The 24212-nt window shown below is 41.5% G+C and overlaps 1 protein-coding gene across 1 annotated transcript in view; it reads right to left on the bottom strand.

Annotated features, from left to right (window-relative positions):
• Positions 1 to 15400, bottom strand: part of SAMD4A (sterile alpha motif domain containing 4A) — a gene marked incomplete at its 3' end in the record, with an annotated part of 126566 nt that extends 111166 nt beyond the window's left edge. The window contains exon 1 of the mRNA XM_015823310.1: positions 15199 to 15400. Coding sequence (XP_015678796.1) covers positions 15199 to 15394 — 196 coding nt within the window. The remainder of the gene's footprint in view (positions 1 to 15198) is intronic.
• Positions 15401 to 24212: the final 8812 nt, after the last annotated feature.

Below are 24212 nucleotides of genomic sequence, written 5' to 3'. Positions count from 1 at the left end.
ATAATAATAATAAATCTACTGGTCAAGAATCTTTAACAGAAACTTCTGGTTATTAAAATGCTAGGGAATGAAATGAATCTCTAAACCCAATGAAATTCAATTTATTGCCTATTCATGCTTTTCTTGTAGTTTCAGGTGCAAGGCTGAACTGTTTGAAAAGCACATATGGATTCACAATAATTTACTGCATCTGAGACTTGTTCACTATTGCCAGTTTTTTTAATGTTAGTACTCACAGTGCTATTCCTTGTATATTTCACTGGACTGTATTTGATAGTTTCAGCCACTGATCCACCCGTGTGAATCAGCAGACTATTAGGGCAAGAGGAGAAGCAGGAACTGAGATATGCCATCTCATGGAATTGGTTACACAGAGATTCAATTAACAGTCATGCTGGCTACATTTCCCCTTCATGTGTATGAATACCAGTTCTGCAGAATAACAAACAGAAAGGGCTTCATGTCCAATTTGTGGGCTTTTGGTGAGGCATCCTGCTGAGTAGTGTGGGAGACACAGGTTTAGATGCTCTTTTCATGTTCGCATGTGGGAACTATTTTCATATCTCAACACAACTCTCTCTCCTGAAACAAATTCTACACAATAATAGTATGGAAGGGCTTCCTGCCATGATTTGTGGAAACAAAACCTAACAAAAATGATGAATCACAATTTCCCCCTGCTCCCCAATATCTAGATATCAGAAAAGTAATGGGAATGGCAGATAATTCCTTCTCTGATATGGACGTTCTGCAGCAATTGAAAAGCCTAAAATGAAAATCTGTCTATAGGCAGTTCTCAACTTATGACCACAATTGAGAACAGAATTTCTATTGTTAGGCAAAGAGGTTGTTAATTGAGTTGCGCCTGAGGTTGTTTTTGTTTTTTTACCTTTTTGCTATGGCTATTAAGTAAATCACTGTAGTTCTTAAGGAATCATGCAGACATTAAGCAAATCCAACTTCCCCCAGTGACTTTGCTTATTGGAAGCTGGATGTTGGCCTAGAAGCCAGGAGACTGTCAGTTCTACTCCTGCCTTAGGCATGAAAAGCCAGCCTGGGGATTTTGGGCCAATCACCAGGAGACTGTGAGCTTTAGTCCTGCCTTGGGCATGAAAGCCAGCTCGTTGACTTTGGGCCAGTCACTCTCTCTCAGCCTAACATACCTCATGGGGGTTTTGTGAGGAAAGAGAGGAGGAGGAATGAGTATTTGGTATGTTCATTGCCTTGAGTTACTTATAAAGTAATAAAGATGGGATAAAAATCTAATAAATAAATCAAGGAAATAATCATTCCTCTTTAAAAGTCCCGCAGACTTTCACTTCCAGTGTTTCTCAACCTTGACAATTTTAAGGCATGTGGACTTCAACTCCCAGAATTCCACAGCCAGCAATGCTGGCTGTGGAATTCTGGGAGTTGAAGTCCACATGCCTTAAAATTGTCAAGGTTGAGAAACACTGAAAGTCTTAAACTCTCCATCTGCACACTCAGTTAAAATGAAAGCCAAAACCATGGAACTGCATTTGCCTATGTTTATCTCTCAGCACACCTCCTGTCCCTTCCTTTCATTCTGCTATAGCTGGAAGTTTCCCTGTAAGCTCTTTGGGGCAGAGGCCTTTTCTGGTTTATGTTTCACCAGCCACTGAAGCATCATGCAGTTAAGAATACTTAAGACTGAAGCTTTGGGGGTTCTCACAAATTAAAGACAAGGTCGCCTTCTTCATACTGTATAATTAGGTCCATTTCTGTATTTAAAAGACTGAATTCAACTTTCAACAAGATAAAGTTAAGACAAGAGGCAACAGGTGGGTGCAAAGCTGACAGGAAAGGGGAGGAAGGCCTAGAAACAGCTGAGTATTATTTTTACTAGGTCGAGAAATCCACAGTGTCACTCAATTCAATCCTGGTAAGATTTCATCCTCTGTAGATTTTCTCTTCTCCTATATCAGCTTTGCAACCAGAAGAAATGCCTAAAGATTCTGCAACAGGAAGCAAATCACAAGGAACAAATACAGTAATAGTTAGATAAAAAAGCTTTGCTTTCTTTGAAAAACAAATCTTTGTAGGAAAGAGGAGATGTGGCAGGTTGTAATAACTATTTGGATGTAGGACAAATACATGAATAAACCCAACTTGCTTCTAACATTTAATCTTTACTGCACTGAAACATGGGAAGTTCGTTCATTGTACAATTTCTCCAAGTATAGTATATTACAAATGGCAATAACATTAAAGGCTGCAGGAAGAGAAACAACCTTCCAAATTATTTTTGGTGTGTTGGTGGGGGAAAGGGTGGCAGTAAGTCCCAGGATCACACGTGGCCCTTTCTTCCAGCTGTCAGAGCCCCCTCTAATCAGAAAACAGCTAAAACTTGATGACTGTATTTTGCCAAGTTTGAAGTGAGAAGTGAACCAAATTTATGAAGTAAATTCTTAAATACAATTAACATTTTAAAAAAGCAAATACCTCCCAGCTCCATCCCAAAGAGAAAGAATATCCAGAAAAGGCTGGCCTTTATTAGCTTATTATTATTGTTGCCCTGCCCATTGCACTTTTTGGCCCCTTGAAAATTCTTATACAACCCATTTACCCTGTCAATCCTGTCTTAATGAGAGTGCCAAGGACAAAAACTAAGGATTTTGGGTATGAAAAAAAAAAGATGGCTAAGGCTTCTTCAGAACCAGGAACACATCTCTTACTTGTTTAGTGCGAATATATATTTAACCTTTATGCCATCACAGAACTGATCAACACAGTCCTGGGCAGCCGCACTTAGCCTGATTTTTTCCCAAACAGTCTTTCTCAAAGGACTGTAGAGAAGCCCATATACAGGTAATCCTAGACTTATAACCACTCATTTAGTGACCATTCAAAGTTACAATGGCACTGAAAAAAGAGACATATAACCGTTTTTCACACTTATGACCGAGGCAGCATTCCCATGGTCATGTGATCAAAATTTAGACAAATGCAACTGACTCATATTTATGATGGTTGCAATGTCCCAGAGTCATGTGACCTTCTGACAAGAAAATTCAATGGGGAAGCCAGATTCACTTAACAACCATGTTATTAACTTAATTACACTGACTCACTTAATATCTGTGGCAAGAGAGGTCATAAAACTCACTTAACTGTCTTGCTTAGTAATGGAAATTTTGGACTCAATTGTGGTCGTAAGTCGAGGACTACCTATACCATTCCCTGAATCTATTCACATGACCTCTGTTAAAAAGTGGTAGAGAAAACATATAAAAAAGGAACCCTTATTGGATTATCCATTCCTTATGACCATATTCATTCTTGTTTCTCTGGAAAATATACAATTTTAGGCTTTAGTGATATTCATTTGGTGACCAGATGATAATAATCCAAAGCAACAAATGTATTTAATAATCGTCCTATTTTCCCCATACCCTGTTAGGTGAGTTGGGCTGAGAGAGAGTACCTGGCCCAAAATCCCCCAATCAGCTTTTATGTCTAAGGCAAGACTAGAACTCATAGTCTCCTGATTTCTAGCATGATGCCTTAAAGTTGCCAAAGTTGGAAAATGCTGGTCTAATCTGTTTCGACAAAAATAAGACATTGTTTTGGTGAAGGGGATTAAACAAAGACCCTCTGGCATCATGAATAAAATTAAAAATAAAAATGATTTGGGATGAAGAACTGAAGTGAGGAATATGTATGTATGTATGTATGTATGTATGTATGTATGTATGTATGTATGTATGTATGTATGTAAGTCCTTGACTTATGGCTACAATTGGGACTGGAATGTCCATCGTTAAGAGAGGCAGATAAGTGAATCATGCCCAATTTTATGTTTGTTTGTTTTTTGCTACAATTGTTAAGTGAATCACATGGTTGGTAAACTACACTACAATAAACTCGTGAATATATGCCAGTTGCCAAGGATCCAAATATAATAATAATAATAATAATAATAATAATAATAATAATAATAATAATAATAATAACAACAACAACAACAACAACAACAACAACAACAACAGCAGCAGTAATAATAATAGAGTTGGAAGGGACCTTGGAGGTTTTCTAGTCCAACCCCCTGCTCAGGCAGGAAACCCTTTACCATTTCAGACAAATGGTTGTCCACTCTTCTTAAAAACTTCCATTGTTGCAGCATTCACAACTTCTGGAGGCAGATTGTTCCACCGATTAATTGTTCTAACTGTCAGGAAATTTCTTCTTAATTCTAGGTTGCTTCTCTCTTTGGTTAGTTTCCATCCGTTGCTTCTTGTCCTGCCTTCAGGTACTTTGGAGAATAGCTTGACTCCCTCTTCTTTGTGGCAACCCCTGAGATATTGGAACACTGCTATCATGTCCCCCCTCGTCCTTCTCTTCATTAAACTAGACATACCCAATTCCAGCAGCCGTTCCTTATATATTTTAGCCTCCAGTCCCCTAATCATCTTTGTTGCTCTTCTCTGTACTCTGGAGTCTCAACATCTTTTTTACATCATGGTGACCAAAACTGGATGGAGTATTCCAAGTGGCCTTACCAAGGCATTATAAAGTGGTATTCACACGTCATTTAATCTTGATTCTATCCTTCTGTTAATGCAGCCTAGTACTGTGTTGGCTTTTTTGGCAGCTGCAGGACACTGCTGGCTCATATTTAAGTGATTGTCCACTAGGACTCTGAATTTTGATCATGTGACTCATCGAATTCGGTACTCAATGCATTTTAGTGCGAAAATTTTGTTCCAGTACTCATCATTTGTTTGGTGCTCAATGCACAAGCTAGAACTTATCAGTGTCAGCTACCTTGTGACTCACTATTTTATTCCTTATGGACAAAATTTGTTTGGTACTCGTTTTTGGTATTCATCACGCCTCCCGGAACCAATTAATGTTGAGTACTGAGGTACCACAGTATTTGATTTCAATCAATCAATCAGAATAGAGCTGGAAGGGACCTTGGAGGACCTTCTTGCCTTTGAGTAGTAGCATGTTTTCTCATGAGTAATTCTCCCATGATAATCAGTCAGAATAGAGCTGGTCTTCTAGTTCAATCAAGCAGAACATCCTATACCATTTCAGATAGGTGGCTGTCTAGTCTTTTCTTAAAAATCTCCAGTGATGAAGCACATACAACTTCTGAAGGCAAGCTGTTCCACTAGTAAATTGTCCTCACTGTTAGGAAGTTTCTCCTTAGTTCTAGGTTGCTTCTTTGCTTGATTAGTTTCCATCCATTGTGTCTTGTCTTGCCTTCTGGTACTTTGGAAAATAAGTTTACCCCCTCCTCTTTGTGGCAACCTCTCAAATACTGGAATACTGCTATCATGTCCCCCCCACTAGTCTTTTTTTCTCTAGATTAGCAAAACCCAAATCCTGCAACCGTTCTTCGTATGTTTTAGTCTCCAGGCTTTTAATCATCTTAGTTGCTCTTCTTTGCATTTTTTCCAAAGTCTCAACATCTTTTTTGTAATGTGATGACGAAAACTGGATGCAGTATTCCGTGTGTGATCTTACTGAGGCTTTATAAACTGATACTAATGTGATTTTGATTCTATGCCTCTGTTTATATAACCAAAGATTGTATTAGCTTTTTTGGCTGCTGCTGCACATTGCTGGCTCATATTCAAGTGATCATCCAGTAAGACTCTCACAGTTACTATTTTTGAGCCAGGTCTCGCCTAATCTGTACTTATACCTTTGATTTTTCCTGCTTAAATATAAAACTTTGCTTTTCTCCACATTAAAATTCATTTTGTTGGATAGAGCCCATTGTTCAAGTTTATCAAGATCTTTTTGGATTCTGAGCTTGTCCTCTGAGATGTTGGCTATTCCTGCCAGCTTAATGTATCTGCAAATGTTATGAGTTCCCCTTCTATTCCCTCATCTAAGTAATTTATGAAGATATTGAAGAGTATTGGGCCTAAGAGGGAACCTTGTGGTACTCCACTGCTCACTTCCCTCCATGTAGATGTAGTACCATTAAGGACTACTCATTGAGTATGGTTTGTCAGCCAGTTACAAATCCATCTGCTGGTGAAGCTGTCTATCCCACATTTTTCTACTTTACCAAGAAGTAGGTTGTGGTCTACTTTGTCAAATGCCTTGCTGAAGTCCAAGTATACTATGTCCACAGCATTTCCCTGGTGTACTAATTTAGTCACTTTGTCAAAGAATAAAATAAGATTGGTTTGGCATGATCTGGCCATGCTGGCTACTACTTATAACTTTGTTTCTAGATGTTCACAGAGCTGTTTTTGATTATTTTTTCCAATATCTTCCGAGGCATTGATATTAGTCTGATTGGTCTGTGGTTTCCTGGGTCCATTTTCTCCCCTGTTTTGAAGATGGGAACCACATCAGCTCTTTTCCAATTCTCTGGTGGTTCCCTGGTGCTTCAGGACTTTTTAAAGATATGGAACAATGGTTCCGAGATAACATCTGTCAGCTCCTTCAGAACTCTGGGATGTAATCCATCGGGTCCTGGTGATTTATATTCATCAAGGTCAGACAAGTGTTCTCTTACCATTTTCTTGCTTATTTTAATTTTTATTTCTAGTCTGTCTTCTACAGTTATGTTTTGGTAGGTTGAGTTATAGTCCTTTTTCTGTGACGACCGATGCAAAGAATGAGTTAAGCAGCTCTGCTTTCTCTCTACTGCCTGTTACTTCCTTGCTATTGTCTCTCTTTAGTGGACCAAAACTGTTTCCTTGACTTTTTTCTTGTTATTTATATGTTGAAAGAAACATTTTTTTATTATCTTTGACTTTTGTTGCAACTCTTTGTTCATTTTGAGTCTCTGCTTTCCTGATTTCATCTTTGCAGATTCGGGCTATCTGCTGATATTCTGCCTTAGTTATGTATCCCTCTTTCCATTTTTTTTTATTTTTGTCTTTCATTTTGTCAAAGAGAGCTTTGTGCAACCATGCTGGTTTCTTCTTGGATTTCTTGTTTTTCTTTTTCAGTGGTATTGTGTTGGACTTTAAGTAATTTGAATGTGTTTGAAAATATATAGAATACTTGGTGAATGGTTCAACAATGAGCAAGAAATAAGACAAGTATGATATTCCCAATGGCCAATCCTTGATTCACAACCACAATTGCAACCAGAACTTCTGTCACTAAGCGAGATGGTCACACCTGATTTTACATCCTTTTTTGCTGCATTTCTTAAATGAATTACTATAGTCGATAAGTGAATCACGTGGTCATTAAACGAATCCAGCTTCTTCCAATGACTTTGCTTGCTGGAAGCTGTCTGGAAAGGTCACAAATGAAGACTGTGTGACCCATGAATGCTGCAACTGTCATAATTTCTGTACATGCTGGTTGCCAAGCACTCAAATTCTGATCATGTCACCATGTGGATGCTACAACAATTATAAGTGCAAGGACCAGTTGTAAGTCACTTTTTTCAGCGCCATTGTAAATTTGAACGGTCACTAAATAAATGGTCATAAGTCAAGGCCTATCTGTAAATACGTTAGGGAAGCTTGTGTTGTCATAGACTGCAATGGTTGTGAATGTGAATGTATGTGAACTGTTGTGTAAAAATAATGCTGTGTTACCTGAGAACCCAAACGATTTCCTATAAATGTTAACCTAAATGGTGCAGTAGGAGTATGGATTTGAAAATTTATTTATCAAAGATCAAGGTAGTTTTGTTTGACATGAAAGTAGAAGTAAACAATCACATAAATGGTGAAAAGAAAATGCATTTGTATACTTCAGTAAAATGTTCATCCTTAGTTAGGAAAATGGATGGAGAAATTTTAAGATGTGAAAATGCTGGTAAATAGGGGTGGTATACTGTGAATAATGAATGTTTGTTGAAAGAAACAAAACAGCTATGTGTTTCTGCCTTCATTGTTATTTGAAAATGAGTAAAGTTATCAGTTTTTCAGGGCAGACCAGACCAAACAAGAGATACAAGAATTCTACAAATGCTACTTTATTGTTGTAGGATATAATAACTGAAAGCCTATCCAAGTTTCTCGCTATCCCATCTAATACTAAACAAAATTAAGGCTTATTTTGTGATATTTTTCTCACACTTCCTTCCATCTCTGGATTGTAGAATTTCTTATCCACGTTCCCCTAACTGCTCGCCCTTTTCCTCCTCCTCTTCATAGTTTTCACATACCTTCCCCAAGATCATTCTAAATACCTTTACAGATAGCCATGTTAGGAGGTAGACAAAACTAAGATAAATGCAGTGGAAATGGTTTGCTTAAGAAGCATATATGATAAAACAGAAAAGACAGGGTCAACAAATAAATGCTGAAGGAATGTGGAAGGAATACAAAAATGAATGGCTAATACTGAAACAAATATGCTGAGGTGGTTTGGTCATACAGAGAGAATGAAGATCAAACTGCAATACTAGCATAGGAAGAAGAAATGGGATGAAAAGGAAGAAATGAAGGAAGCTACAGTATAGCTGGATGTGGTTGATGAGTTCTTCAAAAAGAAAGAGAAGAGAAGTTTAAACGGTCATGTATAAAGTGGTAGTTGGATCTGCTGAAATTAAGGATGTCTTGCAAACCGGAAATTGGTATGGAGAGTTAAACTGAATGGTGGTAGAGTAAATCAGTTTTGCTATCTTTAATCACACTTCTTGCTTCTTATTTATTTTCAGTGCTAACATTTACTCCAAAAGGAAATTGTATGAAAGTTGGATACATATTTATCCATTATTTTTTTATATTTCAGTCTATGACTCTGTGATCCTGTGCATGTTGACATAAAAGTATTTCTTGTGAAGACTTGTTTCAAATAAGTGAGCATTGAAGCATAACTTTTCCAACAGGCTGCCTTAAAATAAATTCAAGCCATTCTCATATCACATTTAACCAAAGTTAAGGTGAATAGGAATGTTATCACATGAGAAGTAAGCAGCCATCCTATATGTTAAGTCTCTCCAATGCAGCTAAAGAACTGCAAACTCTAGCTGTGAAGTAACTAAGAGAGAGAACAGCCCATTCATCTACCTTTCAACCCTTCAGCCCCCAATGCTCTTACAATAGATAATTTATTTTTAATCCTGCTTTGCTTTCTTACCTAAATTCATAAGATTTAGATCACTTTAAACTCTTTTAAGCAGCATGGTGGCATTCATGAAAGACACCACAACACTGTTCCTCACAGACTATATAAGGAAATAGCCTAATTCCCAGCAGGGTTTACCACCACAAACTCAAACAGAGAAACCTCTCTGTCTTGGAATTGAGCCCTGGAGTGATTTCCTAAAAACAAATTTCAGAGTAGCTTTCTATGCTTTGCAAAATTCAGCAGGAAGCTACCATCAAATGGCCCCAGCAACAGCTGCCCTCAAACCCTGCAAGCCTTATGTTCTCATGTGAACTGGAAGAACACACACCATTCTCTTCCACAATGAACACTGGGGGCTCTGTTCAGAATTACACTGAGACTGGACAAAAAGGGGAGGGGGAAAATGACACATTTTTAGCACCATCATCTCCCTCCCTTAACAAAACATGTGCTAGCAGTGGGATATAAACATTTCATTCACAGGCAGCAAAAACTGTTTTATTTTCTTTAAAAATTGGTAATAAATAATAAAGTGGATGTTTACTTTGCAAGCTGACAATGGAGTCAAATGGTACAGCTGTGCAACAGATCCAGATCTGAAGGGTGGAATGTGATTGACACAAACATATAGTCCTGCTTATGCACACCTTAAACCAAATTCTTCTTTGGATTGTGCATCATCTACACAAGGCAGCTACATGAATAAAGGAAAAAAAACCCCCAAGAATGCAAACCTGGATCTCTGCATACAAAATCATGAGAAGTGTTAATACCACTTTACAACGCCTTGGTAAGGCCACACTTGGAATACTGCATCCAGTTTTGGACACCACAATGTAAAAAAGATGTTGAGACTCTAGAAAAAGTACAGAGAAGAGCAACAAAGATGATTAGGGGACTGGAGGCTAAAACATATAAGGAATGGTTGCTGGAATTGAGTATGTCTAGTTTAATGAAAAGAAGACACGATAGCAGTGTTCCAATATCTCAGTGGTTGCCACAAAGAAGAGAGAGTCAAGCTACTCTCCAAAGCCCCTGAAGGCAGGACAAGAAGCAACAGGTGGAAACTAGTCAAGGAGAGAAGCAACCTAGAACTAAGGAGAAATTTCCTGACAGTTAGAACAATTAATCAGTGGAACAACCTGCCTCCAGAAGCTGTGAATGCTCCAACACTGGAAGTTTTTAAGAATAGACTGGGCAACCATTTGTCTGAAATAGTATAAGGTTTCCTGCCTGAGCAGGGGGTTGGACTAGAAGACCTCCAAGGTCCCTTTCAACTCTATTATTATTATTATTGTTGTTGTTGCTGTCATTGTTGTTGTTACCACTAAATAATCTATTAGCAAACTACAGCTCTTCATTCTATTAGCAAACTACAGCTCTTCATTCTCAAGGAATTACTTTTAAAAGTCTGAGGATAAACTAACACATAATGCAGAAGCAAAGGTCATATATTTGATATATTCAAATATTCCAGGAATAGCAATGTGTGCCCAGCATTTCATAGATGGCAACACCACACATATCCATACATCAGACTAGCTCTATACATTCAGTACATAGCATTACTTGCAAGCAAGGGCAGTAGCAAGAGCTCTCTAAGCCCTTGAGAACAAATGCAGCCACATAGTCCAGCTTCTTAATCTCTTGATATGCTACCTGATCTAGCTCAAGCCCATCAGTAGAAAACCAAACCAAATCCAAGTGCCTAATGTAGCTTCCCTCAAGCTCCTGCAATGGAAATTCCCTTCCTCTCTCCCCATTTTCAAGCAAAATTGAGGAAAGACAGGAGGAGGAGGAGGAAGAGGAGGAATATTCAGAATTTTTTATTTTGTGATTTTTGCCCAAGGAAGCTACATTTAATAGAACTTTTACCCTACTGTAAAACCATACCTAATTTATAGTATAACTGTTTTTAAGAGAATTGGAATGCATAGATTTAAAAACAGCCTATCCCCAATATTTAGAAGGACACAACTCCAGAGTGTGCCAATGAACAAAAAGCCAGTTGAGTCTACATAGATGAACTTTACCTCAAACAGATATACACTACTAATACCAGAAGGAAACCAGGAAATGACATATATCAGGGGTGTCAAACTGCCGGCCCACAGGCCACATGCATCATAGCGAAACCGCGCCCACCCCATTGCCAGCAATGGCAAAAAAAAGTCACGATACGTCGCGACACGTCATGTGACGTTGTGAGTTTGACACCCCTGACATATATCAACAGTTCCTAGGTTCATCTCTCTCCAAAAGAGCATTTTATTGCTCATCTTCACAATTTTTTCAGTTCTTATTGTCAATCCTGACTCAGTCTTACGAAGGATAAAGAAACTAAATCAAAAAGTTCATTCCCAAAAAAAGACCAATGTGAGAATCCACTGAAAAAGCTTGAATCTCTATTGTCAAAACCTCTACTTGAAATCATCACCATCACCACCATAAGCTTTCTCCCCCATGACTCAGCTGCACTTTGCACACTTGAAGTATTTATAAGAAGCTACACTGAGCATGCTCAGTTGTTGTGGTTGTTAAAAAAATAAAAAAAAAACTAACATACTTCTGAAATCAGCAATGCATTTTTCCTGACTAACGGTATTAGAACTTTTATACTGAACTGAGATGGGGAAACTTGGGCCTGTGGCTTGAACCCAAAGGCCATTCTCTCCCTCACCAATCAAAGAAACATTTGCAGTATTATGAACACCTGCAAAGCACTCCTGCTCCAGGTGTGTCCTGCATCTTTTCCCTGAAAATTCCCTAGGTGACAATGTTAAGAATCTTTTAGGGAAGGCTTTATCCCTGGGGCTCAGTGGTGGGATTCAAATATGTGAACAACTGGTTCTTAGTGTGGATGCCGCTTCCAGAAGTCCATTCTGGGCCTGGGCAACAAAAAATTAACTACTGGTTCTGCTGAACTGGTACGAACTGGCTGAATCCCACCACTGCCCTGGCTTCCTGAAGCTGCTCTTCCCTGGGAGCTGGACGACTTCTCTAAAGGCAGGGACTGAAGTTGAGTCTAAGGCAGGGGTCCTCAACCTTGGCAACTTTAAGACTTGTGGACTTCAACTTCCAGAACTGGGAGTTGAAGTCCACAAGTCTTAAAGTTGCCAAGGTTGAGGACCCCTGGGTAAGGCTTTCAACTTAGAGGAGGAGATTGAAAGGAGCCAGGGTTTTACCCAAGTGAGAATCCATTCCCTGGTAATGTCCTAGAGTGCTCAAAGCACTGGCACACATGATCCCCATTCTTTTAAGAAAGGAAATCACTGTTCTTTATTTCAGATAGGAAATCTAAGGCTACAGTAAGAGTGTGGTTTGTCTAATAAATCCAAGGCAGACAGGAAGCTTGAATGAGCAGCCTCTCAATTTGCTACTCACAATGCAATCTTATGCAGGTCTACTCAAAAGTTAGCCCAAGTTTATTTATATAAGAAAAAAATGTGTTGCCTCTCAGCATTGCTTCCAACACAGTTTACACAAACTAGGCAAAGTATAAAGCATCTTAAAATATCACTCTAGAAATGTTTGAAACCTAGGTTTTATCGTGTAACAATGATTCCACACATTGAGTATTATCTCAGAAAACATACCTCCCCCTTTTTCAGGTTGCTATCAGCCTAACCTCAAACATTTACTTGATCTAAAAAATATAGCAGCCCTTCCAATCTGGCACTCTTTTAGAACAAAATGTCCAAAATTCCTTAGTTGCAAACCCAAAACATTTGAAAGGTGCCAGATTGGGAAAAGCTAGTGTTCAAGACTACAGACTTTAGTACTCTGAATATATTAGTATTTTATAGTAATACATTACAATATATAATATAGTAGTATTATATGGCAAGCTAAGTGTGAATTGTGCATATATTTAGATCAGTATAAGATTTTCATTGGCAGCTTTTGCAGATATTTTATCATTCTTGAACTGCTTCACTGTTTAGCCCAGTGGTTTTCAATTTTGGCAACTTTAAGATGTGTGGACTCTAGACAAGTATAAAGAATTTGGATAAGTCAACACCTTCTCTCATATTTTAATTTTTTAAAGAAGTCTCTTCCTCCCATATGTCACCCCTATCAATAATCAAATTACAAAACCACTATCCTTTAGTTTGTATTACTGAGGTCTTCCAGCCCCATGCTTGAGCAGGAGAACCTATAGTACTATTTCAGACAAGGGACTGTCTAGTCCAGGGGTAGTCAACCTTGGCTCTTTTATGACTCGTGGACTTCAACTCCCATGCTGGCTCAGGAATTCTGGGAGTTGAAGTCCACGAGCATAAAAGAGCCAAGGTTGACTACCCCTGGTCTAGTCTCTTAAAAATCTCCAGTGATGGAGCGCCCACAATTTCTGAAGGCAAGCTGTTCCACTGGTTAATTGTCCTCACTGTTAGGAAGTTTCTCCTTAATTCCAGGTTGCTTCTCTCTTTGGTCAGTTTCCAACCATTGTTTCTTGTCCTGTCCTCTAGTGCTTTGGAGAATAGTTTGATGCACTCCTTTGTGGTAGCCCCTCAAATACTGAAATTCTGCTATCATGTTGCCCCTGTTTCTTCTTTTCTTTAGACTTGTTAAAGAAAAAAGAAGTAGAGACTTCAATCCCAGAATTCCCTAGGCAGCACGCTAGGAATTGAAAGTCCACACATATCTTAAAGTTGCCATGGGTTGAAAAAATCTGGTTTAGCCTATCACAAAATGCATATATAAAAGGAGGTTTAAATGGATGTGTGCAAAGCCTCCAGTTCAGACCTTCTCTTGGCCATAAATTGCAAGTTCTAAGCAGTTGTGCTTTACTCAGCCATGGTTTAATGAATGCGACAAAACTAGTTAGAAGTGTACCACATAATTCTCTATAAACTATCATTTTCAAATCACAATAGCTCGATCAGCATAGCATGTTATGCCAGTACCAAATAAATGTGTATGCTTATGTGAACTAGCCAATAATTACCATTCTCTCTTAAGCTAAATCTTCACTGTTGACAATAAGGAGATAATAACATGGAAATACATAACAGGGCTGATAAAAATTATTGGGATAATATATGTGAAGAAAAATCTAAAATACATTATATAATCTAAAATACAAGACATTATATAAATGTCATGCCTTGTAAATTTTTGTCAGTATCTGCACAAGGATTTTGCAAGGAGGTTCCAGAGAACTTAAAAAGAAACTTTGTATATGGATGTCAAAACTTTTTTTCACTGTTGAGAAAAATGACTTTTTTTTTTTTGCTCTTACACAGAGGACAAACAATTTGTAGTCCTCTAGTGCTGTTGAACTTCCAGACTCTTTAATCACAGGTAGTGTGAAAAACAATTGTTTCTAAAAAATCAATTTCCTCCATCTCTTCTCTAACACATGCACGATGAACACTTAATTCTTTTTTGCCGCATATCATGGGTTTGCTACATGGATACTCCAATAATGTAATCCTTATTCATAGGGGAAATACAATATAAACAAATTCTAAAGTATCAATGTAAACATGCACATATTTTCTATAGTAAAATAATGAATATTTCAACCTATTGGCAATGCCACAAAGAACTACCAGAAGTTTTTGCTGAAAAACACATCAGTCCCAAGTTCTTATGAAAGAATGGGCTTCCCCAAATTGCTAAAACTCATGTATGTCATATAAATACATACACACAAGTACACATGCACACCCTCAGAGGAGCAAAGGCAAGAATTATTCAACATGCTTCACAAGGTAACATTACGCTTCTTCTGCACACTGCTGAAAGACAGAGGAAAACCTATCCCCCCTCCCCCAAAAAAAGCCTAGGAAATCCAGACTCTACGTGACCTGACTTAGTTATTTGACAGCAGGTTTTATGGGAGGGGAAAAAAAGACATTTACAATCATTCATGCTACCCGGAGTTATAGCAAAGCTTACACTGAATGAGCTTGCAGAGGAAAAAGTATCATCAGGAAGTTACTCCCAATTGTTGCCATTAAGAGGGTTGTTTTGGAAGAGCGATTTCTATACAGCATCCAAAATTTAAAAAAAAACCAAAACCATCCAACCCACCACCTTTCGAATATGACTATGCATCCTCATATACATCAGAGAACAATGTGGCATTCAAAATGGTCTGGATGCACCAAAAGGGAGGGGAGGGGAGGAGGAAAGAGGAGACAAGGCGGGGGGGGGGGAACTCACCAGGGCTGTTGGCTTCATTTTCCAGAACGTGCAGTTCTGTGCAGTCGGCCAGGGAATGCTCAAGGCAGAGCTGAAGGAAACGGGCCTGACTCCGAGTCACTCGCTTCAATAAGGAAAGCAAAGCAACTGTCTGTTCGCACTCATTCCAGCCTTTGAACCAACCTGCCAATACTCCAACCTGGTCTCGAAACATCATGGTTGGTGTGAGTGAATGTCTGCATGCAATATCGAGAACAGGAGAGGAAAAAAAAATCTGTGTGGGGCACTCCCCGATATGTTTTTTTGCAAGGAAGAAAAAGTAGGAGAATCCCTTAGAAGTTCCTTTTTTACTTCCCACCCACCTCCCCTTTTTTAACCTCTATTTTACAACGTTGTCACTGCAGAAATAGGACAGATATTCGAAGACAGATTTGGAGGTTTGCTTGCTCTTCTTCTTCTTCTTCTTCTTCTTCTTCTTCTTCTTCCTCGCGTGTCCAAAATGCCAGTGGCTGCTTCTTAATTCTGCCAAAGACGATGTCACATGGTGGCAAGGGAAAACAGACACACTGCGTGGTTTCTGTGTGTGGACTTAGACAGCTGTATTTCTCAACAAGGCACAGCAATGTGTGAAGATGTTGTGAGGGGATATGGATTGTGTAGCTGTTTTCTTCTGGGGGTTTTGCTTCCCCCTCCCTCTTTGCTCTTTTCCAGTCTGGTTATTTTAGCCCAGGGCTGGCACTGGCTCTCCTTCCTCCGGCAGCTTTCTGGACCATCCACAGTCACAGCATTCCTTGCTAAGGGAAGTGGAGAAAATAGAAGCCTTCACAACTGTTGGAGGGGAGGAGGGGATGGAGAAAGAGAGAAAAAGAATTTTGCTGTGAGATGAGATACTCTGAAAGGCAAACACTATGATTCAGCATGACAAACAAGCGTCTCACTTCCTAATATGACAGAAGGGAAATTTGGGATCAGCAATCACCGAGAGCAAGAGGGTGGGCCAGGGAGGGAGACAATGGCTTGGGGCTGTGTGTGTGGGGCAGCAAAGGGTTGTGTCTTCTTTTTTTGTTAAAGACCACCCTCCCAAGAAATAACAGGTTCTGTGAAAAAGGAAGAGATGAGCACAGAGATACGGAGACACTAAAAATGCAGCCCACACACAGGCAGCAGAGGGAGTGATGGAGAGGTGCGGGCTTCACATCAGAGAGATTTAAAAGGAACCTCCCTGCTACACAGCAGTGAGGAGGACAGAGCTCCCTGTTGCTTATTGTACATTCTAAGCAGTCTCTCCCCCCCCCCCAAAGATAGGAGCGTACCTGGCTGGGAGAGACAGGGCTGCAACTGATCATTCATGCACAAGGAGAAAAGGGGGTGGAGGTGGGGGGAGAGAACTTAACACTGCAGCTATAGATAGCTAATGCAAACCAGCCCAGGTTCTGGTGCTCCCCCCTCCCTCCTCCCTCCTTCTCCTAAGGAGAAGGGCTGCTGCTTCAGCTACAGAATCCAAGCATCTCCCAACCAGTCACCACCAGCCCCCGCTGGATGTAGGCTCCAAGCAAGCAGCAGGCAGGAGACAAAAATAAACTCTCAGGCACCCCCCCCCCTTCCTTCCCCAAGACCACAGCACACACGGTTCAGAGAAACGGGAGAGGGAGGGGGGAAGGGGGTGGTGACCCAAGGAAACTCACTACAGATGCTCGTTTTCACACTGCTTTAAAAAAAAAATATGGGATGAGCACCAGCTGTCCCCCCTTTCTCCAATCAGCGTTCACACTCACAGACCGTCCTGCATGCACTTCACACACTTATATTCAAATCTATCGCACAAGGTGGCGTCCATCTCTCATTTTCTCTGCGGGTTGAAATCTCTACCAAGGGCAGCTTCTTCCAGGGGAGGGGGGGGGGCTGCAAATCTACAGAAAAGGCTCCCCCCCCCCCAACCTAGCTCACATGCTCCAGACTACAACTCCCATCGCTGCAGCCGGGATGGCCATGGCTACGGAAGCAGCCCTTGGAATCCTTACACTTCTGGAGAGTTCCAAGGTGAGGACTACCGCTTGAGAGTCTATGCCAGGAAGGGCAATGGGGGGAGCCGGCATCCCCCAAGCACAGACGGGTGCAGAAAAAAATAATTGTCCCAGAAAAAGCATTTTACTGTAATGGGCTTCGATACCGTCGAAGCAGGCGAGTCCTCAAGAACTAGATGCCTTCTAGAAGGGGAAGCCCCACCATCCCCAAATGACCTGCCCGGAAACTTTCAGGGTGTCGGAAGGAGAAGCAACAACCTTTGCCCTTCCCCCCCCCCCCGCCGCCGCCCCTGCCTGTAACAGGAGGCGAGCACCGGTCCCAAATAAACTTCGAGCCCGGGACTGCACGAGCTCTCCCAGCCAAACGCAAACAAGAGGGACCCGGGCACCCCACCCGGCACTGCCCGCGCCCTCAGGCGGCTCTCTACTCCTGGCCACAGACCTCCGCCAAGCTCCTCTCCGCCTCCCAGCCGCGCCCCCCTGGCTCCGCGTCCTCCGAGCCCCGCGACAGACTGGCGTCCCCGGCTTCATGCCGGGAATCCCCTCGCGCCCGGGAGAACGCCGGGCTCGCTCCTGACGGACAGGAGGAAGGGCGCCGCAGAGGAAGGGCGCTCGCCCGTCGTTCCGCACGACTATCCCGCTTCCTCGCCCGCCCGCCCGCCTCCCTCGCGCTATGCGGAGGAGCGCCCACCTGGCTGCCGCGCGCCCTCTCGCTCGCCGTCCTTCTCTTGCCGGCTTTGGCTCGACCCTTTACTGAGGAAGAGGAGGCAGAGGAGCCGGCGACGGAGGTGGCGGTGGAGGAGGAGGAGGCGGCGGCGTCGGCGTCTGGCGGTGCCCGGGCAGGGCCATGGCGAGCCCGCGCACCCGCGAAGGCGACCCCGGCGGCCCGGAGCAAGAGCTGCGCGGCGTCCGGGCGCGCCGTCGGACCCGCGTCTCTCCCCGCCTGCTTCTCCGGCACTAGTGAGCCGCGCGCCCCGCGGAGCCCCCGCTCCTCACATGCTAGTCATTAGCACAGCCCATGACGTCATGGCCTCGGCAGCGGAGGTGCAACGCCCCCTCCCCGAGGAGCAGGGGGCGCCTCGCATTCCTCCGCCGCTGACTCAGCCCCAGGCGAGGCGAGGCCGTGGTGGCTTTGCGCGGGGCGCGATTGGCTGCAGGGGCGGAGCGCAACTCGATTCCACCCCAGCCGGGAGCGCGGCAGAGGAGGAGGAGGAGGAGGAGGGGCTCCAGCTGCTCGCTGCTGTCATTCCCGACGCGAGGAGACTTTGCGTTTGCGAACAGGCGGCTTGTTGCGCTTCGTCTCGCGCGCCCGCACTTTTGCTGCCTTGCAAAGGACACGCCCGTCCGCAAAAGCCCCCCCCCCCGCTCACCACGTCTGTTCGAAATGGATAGCCGCCCACTTCTGGCCCAATACCTGCCTACAGGTTGGTTCTCCTGGGTGGCACATGGCTCCGAGATGTCCCACTTCCCTCTTCCTAACGCGTACCACCGCCCCCCTCGAAATGGTGTTTGCGAAAGCAGGCCGCTAAAAAACACACACACAAAAAAAAAAAACACCTCGCACCCTTACACAAACCTGGTCTTGGACGAGTGAGCTGTAACGAGGCACGAGCGAGAGTTTCGTGCCTGCCGAGAAAGAAAGCCCGTCAAACCTCCCAGCAACATTGGAGTGCCTCCTCTAAACGTTGCTGCTGCATTGCAGATTGTGCTTCTCTGGTTGAAGATCGGGAGATATGTGCGGGGGTTGCGAAGAAGTCCACACACGTCCTAACGCACCCAACGAGCGGCTGGCGCAGACCTGCAAAATTACCCCAGGTTCCTCACACGGCAATGGGTTAGCCCTGGTAAAGGGAACACCTGCCTCAGGTGTGTGCAAGCGGGCGGGCGCATGTATGCCTGTGTAGGGAGTGAGGTGAGAGCTTAGTGCCTACTGAGAGTCACTCATAACTTCCATAAAGGGGGTGATTGGTTACCAGCTTCCTAAGGTGATGGGTAAGAGGACTGCAGACTTGTACCACCTTAGTAACACCTAGAGTGGTAATAATTACATCAGTGAAACCTATGAGAAGCTATAGACTTTCGTCTGCAAAACCAGACTGTCATGTCAAGGTTCCAAGACAGTCTTATATTGTAGCACTGCAAGATACTTTATCTACAGCCAGCTCACAGTCCCTTCTTGCTTTATTATCTTTTGTCCTCAGAGACTCTGCCAACTTTCTCTGCTTGATCTATGCCATGTTCCAATGACNGGGGGGGGGGGGGAGAGAGAGAGACAGAGATGGACATGAGCTTCAAAAACCACCTTTTGGGTAAATGGATAACTGTTCTTTTTTGAGTTATAAGGCATGTGGGTGAACAGCTTCACCTCTGTGTAGCTTTAAGGAGTGTCTCTGATTGACCGCTATGCTAGCCCCAAACCAGAACAACCTGCAAGAGAAGGGCTTTGCCAGGTCTCTTCTTGGAGAATAGAGATAAGACCTGGATTGCAGTAAACCTATGGAGGGCGAAAACTGAAAAGATAATTCTTATGCATATTTGTGAAAAAATATTCTTGTTTAGTAGGTACTCTTGGTAAAGTTTTGTGGAGTTTTAGAGAAGCAGAGTTACGATATTTTGCAAAGGCTGAAGTCTGTTGTTACTGTTAATTAATTTATTTATTCATTCAATTTCTATACCCCCCCCCCAGCTCAACCAAGTGGTTCTGGGTGGCTTATAATTCTATAATTCTAAAATAATTAAAACAATAAAAAAATGAAAAAGTAAAAACATTCAGCAAATAAATATTTATTGCTGCTCATTCATATCAAAGATTGTGCAAAAGGCTAGGAGCTGGTTTTTAGCCAGGAAATACTGCACGTACATTGTTATTCATTTATTAGGAATGGTCTTAAAGACCTCTTCCTAGGTTCTGATTGGTTTTACTGGGTGCATTCCAGGTTTTCAAGGCCTTCTTCATCTGAACTGCAAAAATGAGTTTTTCCATTTCTCTTTATTCCCATCTACTGATTTTCTGCATTTCTGGAGTTCAGATTTGGTACCCCTACTTCTTTCTTATATACATACAGATAATCAAAATGAAAGACGTTTACAAAAAGATTGCATATTTTTTCTCAAACCCATGCTTTAGAAATTAAAAAGACATAATTCTTAAAAAAAAACTGGTGGCCTGAATGGAATAAGAATAGGACATTTCTGTTCTATTCCCCTTTCACATCCCTATGCTATTTGACTCATTTAAATCCTCCAGAATTAAGCTGATCTTTCTTATTTTGGGAGTGATCCTGACCTACATTTCTCACACTGAATTTTTCAAACACCTACATGAGCATTCAATGTAAGCCCAGGAAACTGGTGCTACTAATTCTCTTATAAAATATAAAGGAGGAGTCTAGAAGCACCTTTTCTAACAAATTTTACTGAAAGTTTTTGTGAGCTACAGCTCACTTCATCAGATGTATACAGTGAGCAGCAGCTCATGAAGACTTAATACCTTTCAATCATAATCACGATTTGGACAATGTGCTTTTAGTCTCATTCTTGCCAGCATAGGCTCCAACAATAATTCCCTTATCTCTATCATCTGATACTCAAAAGTGTAGTTGAAAATTGAGGCAAGACTTCTGATTTTATAACTTTCTAACTTTCAGTTTTACCAACTCCTTTTCTAATAACCTAGTTAAAAAAACCCCCAACTATATAGGACTTCCTGAAAAAGATTATTTAAAAAAACTGTAGTTTATTTTTAACCAACCTAAAAACTAAAGTTCTCAATAAAACAGAAAGGAACAATAGCAGATGGAAAGGTTATACACATTTCCCACTGGTCCTGAGATTTCCCGCTGCAATTTTGTGTTATGGATTAATGCAGATGATAAAAGAAATGGGTGCTAGTTAGTTAACCTCCTCAACATTCCACTGCAGTGACTTCTGCAGGATTTTAGAAATGCAAGGAGTTTTCAGATTGACCTTGGCTTGTTTCATTGAGTCNTCAGTGAAACCTATGAGAAGCTATAGACTTTCGTCTGCAAAACCAGACTGTCATGTCAAGGTTCCAAGACAGTCTTATATTGTAGCACTGCAAGATACTTTATCTACAGCCAGCTCACAGTCCCTTCTTGCTTTATTATCTTTTGTCCTCAGAGACTCTGCCAACTTTCTCTGCTTGATCTATGCCATGTTCCAATGACAAGGGAGAAGGATTTCTAGATCTTTCAGGAAAATGTTTCCCAGTCATCAAGATGCATTAATGTTCTTACAAGCTATGTGCCTGCTGATTAATCCAGCACTGCACAACCATAGTCTCCAAACACCTTGGATGTGGCTTTCAGGCTCTTTTAATATGTACCACCAAATGTTTCCAGTGAATATAAAATCACAAGGGTGAAATCTGTAAAGAGAGGGGAATGGTGATCATATTAACTGCACATAATTGGCTACATTCTGTTTAATTAATTGTAGTTTTTGTATCAACTTTCTGGGATGCTGCTAATGTGTCTCTTTGCCCCACAAGATTGTGCACCATTGCGCAGGTTCAGCGATAGCTCTCTTCCTGTTAATTAAAATAGGAAAACACAACACAACTAATTCCGGTTTTGCTTGTAGCCTTTTTCCAATTATACTACTGAAAACACTTGAGCCTACAGAACAATTCCTTAAATCATTTAAATCAGTCACTCTGAGTTGCATAATAATCTCTTTGTGCAATTGATAATAGACCTGCTCTCACTGTGTTTGACTCTAGGACTCTGCAGTATTTTGGATCTGAAGGCAAAATGGTGTTTCACATACATATGTGGTTTAAGTAAGGAGCTGTTGACAAGGGCTACCTTGACACCTTTTCATGCTTTAAACATCTTTTCCCTTCAGATACTGTACACAGCTCTGCAACAGCCCTTTGGGATTTCTGATGGGAGAGATCAGATCTCCGTTAATCTTTTAAGCCATCCATATCTTCAAATAGGGCATTATTCCAGGGTGAAAAAAGGCAGGCTAGAGGCAACAAGATGTTATAGGAGTATATGTTCAGTTCACTAATAGGTACAGCCACAGGGTTTTGTTTTGTTTTTTGTCATAGAATGCCCAGAATGGAGTTCCAGCACCTTTTTTGGATGGAACCTTGTAGGGTAGGCAAGGCGGATTGTATGACATGTGTGAGTTCCGGCACCTTTTTTTTTTTTTTTTTTTTTTTTACAAAAAAGCACTGGTCGTACAGGTACATGTTTCCTTCCCATCTCACATAGCAACATGGTGGGGGGGGGGAGACACAGAGAGACAGAGAGACAGAGATGGACATGAACTTCAAAATCACCTTTTGGGTAAATGGATAACTGTTCTTTTTTGAGTTATAAGGCATGTGGGTGAACAGCTTCACCTCTATGTAGCTTTAAGGCAGTGGTTCTCAACCTTTTTAATGCCGCGACCCCAACCGGTCGTAAGTCGAGGACTAAACCGGTCATAAGTCGAGGACTACCCAACCGGTCATAAGTCGAGGACTTTCCCTGCCCGGGAGTGCCACGCATGCGCGGTTCCGCCCCCTGCACCGGCCGAGGCGTAGCTGGCAAGCGGCAGAGACGGAGCAGGCCAACCACCAGCTGGCCCAGCCCAAGGGAGATAAGGCACCCGCCAGAAAAGGGGGAAAAAATGGCAGACAAAAAAAATGGCGGACAAAAAAATGGCGGACAACCTTGCTTGGCGACCCCCATGAAATGGTCGATCGACCCCAAATGGGGTCCCGACCCACAGGTTGAGAACCACTGCTTTAAGGAGTGTCTCTGATTGACCGCTATGCTAGCCCCAAACCAGAACAACCTGCAAGAGAAGGGCTTTGCCAGGTCTCTTCTTGGAGAATAGAGATAAGACCTGGATTGCAGTAAACTGAAAAGATAATTCTTATGCATATTTGTGAAAAAATATTGTTCTTTAGTAGGTACTCTTGGTAAAGTTTTGTTGAGTTTTAGAGAAGCAGAGTTACGATATTCTGCAAAGGCTGAAGTCTGTTGTTACTGTTAATTTATTTATTCATTCAATTTCTATACCCCCCCCAACTCAACCAAATGGCTCTGGGTGGCTTATAATTCTAAAATTCTAAAATAATTAAAACAATAAAAAATGAAAAAGTAAAAACATTCAGCAAATAAATATTTATTGCTGCTCAGCCTGGTCCCCATTCATATCAAAGATTGTGCAAAAGGCTAGGAGCTGGTTTTTAGCCAGGAAATACTGCACGTACATTGTTATTCATTTATTAGGAATGGTCTTAAAGACCTCTTCCTAGGTTCTGATTGGTTTTACTGGGTGCATTCCAGGTTTTCAAGGCCTTCTTGATCTGAACTGCAAAAATGAGTTTTTCCATTTCTCTTTATTTCCATCTACTGATTTTCTGCATTTCTGGAGTTCAGATTTGGTACCCCTACTTCTTTCTTATACACATACAGAATGAAAGACGTTTACAAAATGAAAGACGTTTACAAAAAGATTGCATATTTTTTCTCAAACCCATGCTTTAGAAATTAAAAAGACATAATTCTTAAAAAAAACCTGGTGGCCTGAATGGAATAAGAATAGGACAGGGTAGATTGCCATTCCATTTCTGTTCTATTCCCCTTTCACATGCTATTTGACTCATTTAAATCCTCCAGAATTAAGCTGATGTTCTTTCTTATTTTGGGAGTGATCCTGACCTACGTTTCTCACACTGAATTTTTCAAAGACCTACATGAGCATTCAATGTAAACCCAGGAAACTGGTGCTACTAATTCTCTTATAAAATATAAAGGAGGAGTCTAGAAGCACCTTTTCTAACAAATTTTACTGAAAGTTTTTGTGAGCTACAGCTCACTTCATCAGATGTATACAGTGAGCAGCAGCTCATGAAGACTTAATACCTTTCAATCATAATCACGATTTGGACAATGTGCTTTTAGTCTCATTCTTGCCAGCATAGGCTCCAACAATAATTCCCTTATCTCTATCATTTGATACTCAAAAGTGTAGTTGAAAATTGAGGCAAGA

Source organism: Protobothrops mucrosquamatus, unplaced genomic scaffold (assembly GCF_001527695.2).
Source record: "Protobothrops mucrosquamatus isolate PMUCROS unplaced genomic scaffold, P.Mucros_1.0 scaffold1833, whole genome shotgun sequence".
NCBI lineage: Eukaryota > Metazoa > Chordata > Lepidosauria > Squamata > Viperidae > Protobothrops > Protobothrops mucrosquamatus.
The sequence above is the reverse complement of the archived record's forward strand: the minus strand, read 5'-3'. Positions and strand labels throughout refer to the sequence as shown.